This window comes from Hipposideros armiger, unplaced genomic scaffold (genome assembly GCF_001890085.2).
Source record: "Hipposideros armiger isolate ML-2016 unplaced genomic scaffold, ASM189008v1 scaffold_166, whole genome shotgun sequence".
Taxonomy (NCBI): Eukaryota; Metazoa; Chordata; class Mammalia; order Chiroptera; family Hipposideridae; genus Hipposideros; species Hipposideros armiger.
Window position 1 is genome coordinate 1,746,549 of NW_017731516.1, and position 4,615 is coordinate 1,751,163.

The following is a 4,615-nucleotide window of genomic DNA, read 5'->3' on the forward strand; positions in this document are numbered from 1 at the left end:
ACATTGGAAACAAAGTCTGGAAGGAAATAACATAAAAAAGTTGTCTAGGGGGTGATTTTAGATTTTTTTCTCTTTTGGGGTTATAATTTTACAAGTATGTAAAAAGTACTTAGATTAAAAAATATACATCTATATAATCTTTCAAGGGACTTCTTTATGGAAAGTAAGCATAACAGGTTTTAAAGAGCATTACTTCCTCAAGCAAATATTAATTTAGTACATTTTCTTAGAACATATACCCAAGCTAGATGAATTTAAAAATGTAAACAGGGCTACAATAATGTTATCATGTTATTTAATTACATGTCCTAGTTTACATCCCATGGATCAATGGTTTTCAAACTCTTTCCATGAACTCAACAATTCCGGGAGGCATCTTTGAGAAAGAAAGGAAATGTGGTCAGGAAGACCCATTCTTCCACTTGGGCCTTGTCCTAACAATGCCCCAGGGGTGGGGGGAGACTTGAGGGCATGCAATGAAATTCAAAAGAGTCCCATGACCTCATAAATTTTGCAAACAACTATAACATGTCTATTATTTCACATGACCACAAATGTATCTTATTAGTTTTAATGACAAACTCACTTGAGTTCTGGAAAGTTTTCAGATGATATCAAGCTCTGTAAGGCATGATTTCCTGTTAATTTTAAGTGAGTTAAACCATGTAACCCAGTTACAGGAAAAGACGACAGGCGGTTGGACGACAGGTCCCTGCAAAACATCAAACAACAATTGGCTTTTAGTCTGTGTTAGCATAAAATGTTTACGTAGAAAAAAAGAAACCAACCTAAAGATTATTAAACTGTTCCATAAAAATTACTAAGCAGGGTCCTCACTTTTAATGGTAAAAGTAATCATTTTGGTTTCAGCTCCTGATACCTTTTCTATTTACAATCAGGGCTGCAGGGGTAAAACTGTTTTAATTGCATCCAAATTATATTTTCTATATTCAGCTTAATTTTGCCAGGTGGCAACATCTAAAATCAAGTGCCAGGTGCGACATCTAGTTTGAAAAGTGATGCTGATTAGGGGTGAGAGGGAAAACGTTGTCAGGGGTTTATTTCCTTCCTTCTCCCCTTAATTTCTGTCTGACCAATTCCTTCTTTCTCTGTTAGACAACGGAGATGGGGAGAGGAAGGAGAAAGAGGTGGAAAGGAAAGAAATAAAAAGAGACAGAAGGTTTTCTATTAGTCAAGATGGGGAACTAAAAAACGAAAGCCCATTAGAAGTGAACTGACATCTTATTCCATTCCACCTGATTGCTCAGCAAAAATGGAAAATTTCACCTCAGTAACCAGAGCCAGCTGTCACCCAGATCCTCAATTATTCACATAAGGGCCCACAGGGCCTTGGAGGGACAGTGGGTTCCTTTCTGGTCTGATACAGCTCTAGTGTGGAGAATACTGAGGGCTGGGCAATCGGTGAGCTGTGGGCTTCTTCAGCAAAACCAACATTTTTTATTACTTCGATAGTCCCTAATGATTAAATGACATGCCATAAACAAGTAATAAAATACTCACAGCTTTCTTAGAGATGGCAAAGTAGAAAATGCATTGGGGTGAAGAACGGCAATTTTGTTCCAAGCTAAATTCCTATTTTTTAAAACAAAGGCAAGTTAGAGGATTATATAATAAAAGAAGACCGTGTGACGTTTTACCATATATATTCATTCTAACAAAATTTAATTTCCATTCAGGACAGGAACAATTAACTTACCAAAATCATCCTTCAGATAAAGATATTAATAACATAAAATGATTAAAGAGAGAACTTTAAAGCAGCCTTGTTTAAATCAATAAAGGAAAATCATTCAGGTGGGTATCTTAGTTTTTATTCTCTTCTTGCTAAAAAGATAACTTTAACACGGTTGTAAAATTTTATTAGGACATTTCTAAAATGAGTGGGGGAGGGGAGTGGGACGAGATAGGAACTTCTGAGGCTCTTCTCTGACAAGCAAGTCCCTGGATATGTAGTGAAACTCAACAAGAATTTGTCTGTATTGCCCATGTATGTCAGACCTTAAAAGAAACAGAGATGCTTTCAAAAGAATTCCCGGTGAAGGAGACAGACATTTAAATTCTTAGCTAGGAAATGAATAAAAGAGAGGCTAGCCTATGTCAGAAATAAAATCCTTTGATAACAAAGAAGATCTACACTTTACGGAGAAAGAAAATTCCATCACCCTTTCCCTATCACCCTTTCACCCCTATCTATATATATAAATGTAGATAATTTCACAGGAATAAGAGCTTCCACATTTTAAAAAAGAAGCAATGAACTTAAAATTTGTATTTTTAAAACGCCTAATTAATAAGGGTAACTAAAGTATACACATTTGAGTAAACTGAAAATGATCACTGCCTACTTTTCTCTAGCACAGGTAAGTGGTTGATTGATGAGATTGGCCCCACCCTGATTAATGGTATTCACAGGATATTTATTATTTGAGAAGCTACCTTAAACTGGGGGAAACTGAAAGGGCTTTTGATTTTGCCCCTTTCATTGATCCCAGACCAGGAGAAAACTCCAGCTACTAAGGGGAAGAAACGGCATGGAAGGAGTGGGAAGCTGCAGGTAGCGACTGGAGTGAGGTGAGGAGGCTGTCTTCTGCTGAGCTGCTCCTACGATGTTTCCAGGGAGGGATGCAAGTCACAGCCTCTGTCACCACCTCTTCGGTGGCTTTAAGTGGCTTTAAGTGGAACATCGGCGCCCCGGTGAGCCTCACAGAGTAGTATATCAGGAATGCAGGCCAAGTTTGGCCACAGGGCCTTCTAGAGATATGATTGTGTTTTAAGTAAATAGGGGAGAATATGTTTGTTCAAAGGACTGTAATTCCATTCCTATCGGTGAGCCTGTGGGTTGGGTCCTTCCAGCATCCCTGCAGAAGCCATTTCTACTCCCTGGCCCTGCTCTGTGCCTGGGGCTGGCCCTGGAGGCTACATCCCCAAGGTGCCCTGCTGTTTCTGTGGGAGTCCCAGGGGAAGTCACTGGAGCAGAGTATGTGGCACTTGGGACCTATCTGCTCCTTCTCTGTTTTGCAATCTTGTCTGTCGGCAGCTGTACACTTTCTCAGCCACTGCATCCCTTCTCTGTGCCTCAGCTCTTCCTGGGCTTTGGAAACTCCATTTCCTCCCTGTGTCTCTGCAGCCCCACGCTTGGTCATGCTGCTGGGTCCTGCACACCCATCCCTTGCATGCTCCCTGCCAACACCTGTGTAAGTGGCCTTTCATTTGAACCATCTGGGGCGAATTCTGTTTCCTACCAGGACCTCACTGATATACCCTAAAAGGATATTTAGTTGTTCTAACAGTAACAACAACAACAATAGTAACGATAATAATGATACTGTGACATATTTACTATGTGCCTATTTATATTTATATTTATATGGTTATGAGGTGGTTTTTTTTTTTTTACATGTGTTATCTCATAACCCTAAATACAACCCTAAGAGATAGGGATTATCATTAGCCCCATTTTACTGGTGAGGAATGAAGCACACAGTGTAAGTGACTTGGCCAAAATCACAGAGTGGGGGCAGAAGCTGGGATCATTTTACATACAAAGAAGAGACGACCACGCAATTCTTCCTGCCCATGTCTTTCATGGTTAAACAGTGTTTCAAAGTGTTTCTCAAATTGTTGAAGAATCGCCTAAGGGGGATTATTCATGAAGACTCACTTCAGAGTCCCCCGTCTTTTGCTCAGAACATGTTTGGAATTCTTAAGTAAACAATGAGAGAGAGAGCCACTGCACTAGACCGTGGGGATAAGAAGATGACTAAGTTCTTGTAGTTTTCATGCACAGCATGGCCTACTCGATGGCAGCGCTGAGTGCTGAGACCTGCAGCAGAGAATGTGCAGAGCACATCAGGGTGGAGCGGGCTCAGAGACAGGAGATCATGTTCAGTGGGATGGACGGGGCAAGTTAAGTAGGGAGGAATCCACTGGGCCACAAGACCAGGAAAAACAGCATTTGAGTGAGTGTCAGGGGACTGGGAAGGTGTGGGTGAGAGATGAGGGTGTCCCAAGAGGTTGGAATGAGATTTTAAAGGTCAGTCCTGGGAAGCTCTGTCTTGATCTTGAAGACAATAGGAGAACAATAAGGGTTTTTTGAAGCAGAAAAGGAACATGATTTGATTTCTATTTAAGAAAGAATCTCTTCGGAGAATGAGATGAATGGGTGGAGACTGATGGTGGGAAGACTGGTCAGGAGGATGAGATGGTAATCCAGGTGAATGAGACCATCCATGGGCCTGAGGTAGAAGAGTGAATGAAATGGAGTGGGCAGAGTTTAGTGAGTGATTGGATGTGAGGTCTAAGGGGCAGGAGGAATTCAGGGGACTCAGACACGTAACCTTCAAAATCTGTGTCAGCTTCTTTGGGTATCTTTAGAGGTCAGCCTTTTATTTCTTTTATATATGTGTATATAAATATGTATTATAAAGAGAGATACTATATCTATATCTATCTCATCTATATCTATATCTATATCTCATCTATATCTATATCTATCTACCTATCTATCTATCTATTTATCTATCTATCTATATCTTGGTGACAACAATTGAGTTCTATTCTTTCAGCAGATTTCAATAATATAATACAGTAATAC

At 40.1% G+C, this 4,615-nt stretch overlaps 1 protein-coding gene across 2 annotated transcripts in view; it reads right to left on the minus strand.

Annotated features, from left to right (window-relative positions):
- The window catches only part of LGR5 (leucine rich repeat containing G protein-coupled receptor 5), a 120,532-nt gene that overhangs the window by 6,674 nt on the left and 109,243 nt on the right, over positions 1–4,615 (minus strand). For both annotated transcript variants that reach the window (XM_019651759.1, XM_019651758.1), the window contains 2 exons: positions 1,522–1,593; positions 587–712 (listed from right to left, as the gene is read on the minus strand). In XM_019651759.1, coding sequence (XP_019507304.1) covers positions 587–712; positions 1,522–1,593 — 198 coding nt within the window. The remainder of the gene's footprint in view (positions 1–586; positions 713–1,521; positions 1,594–4,615) is intronic.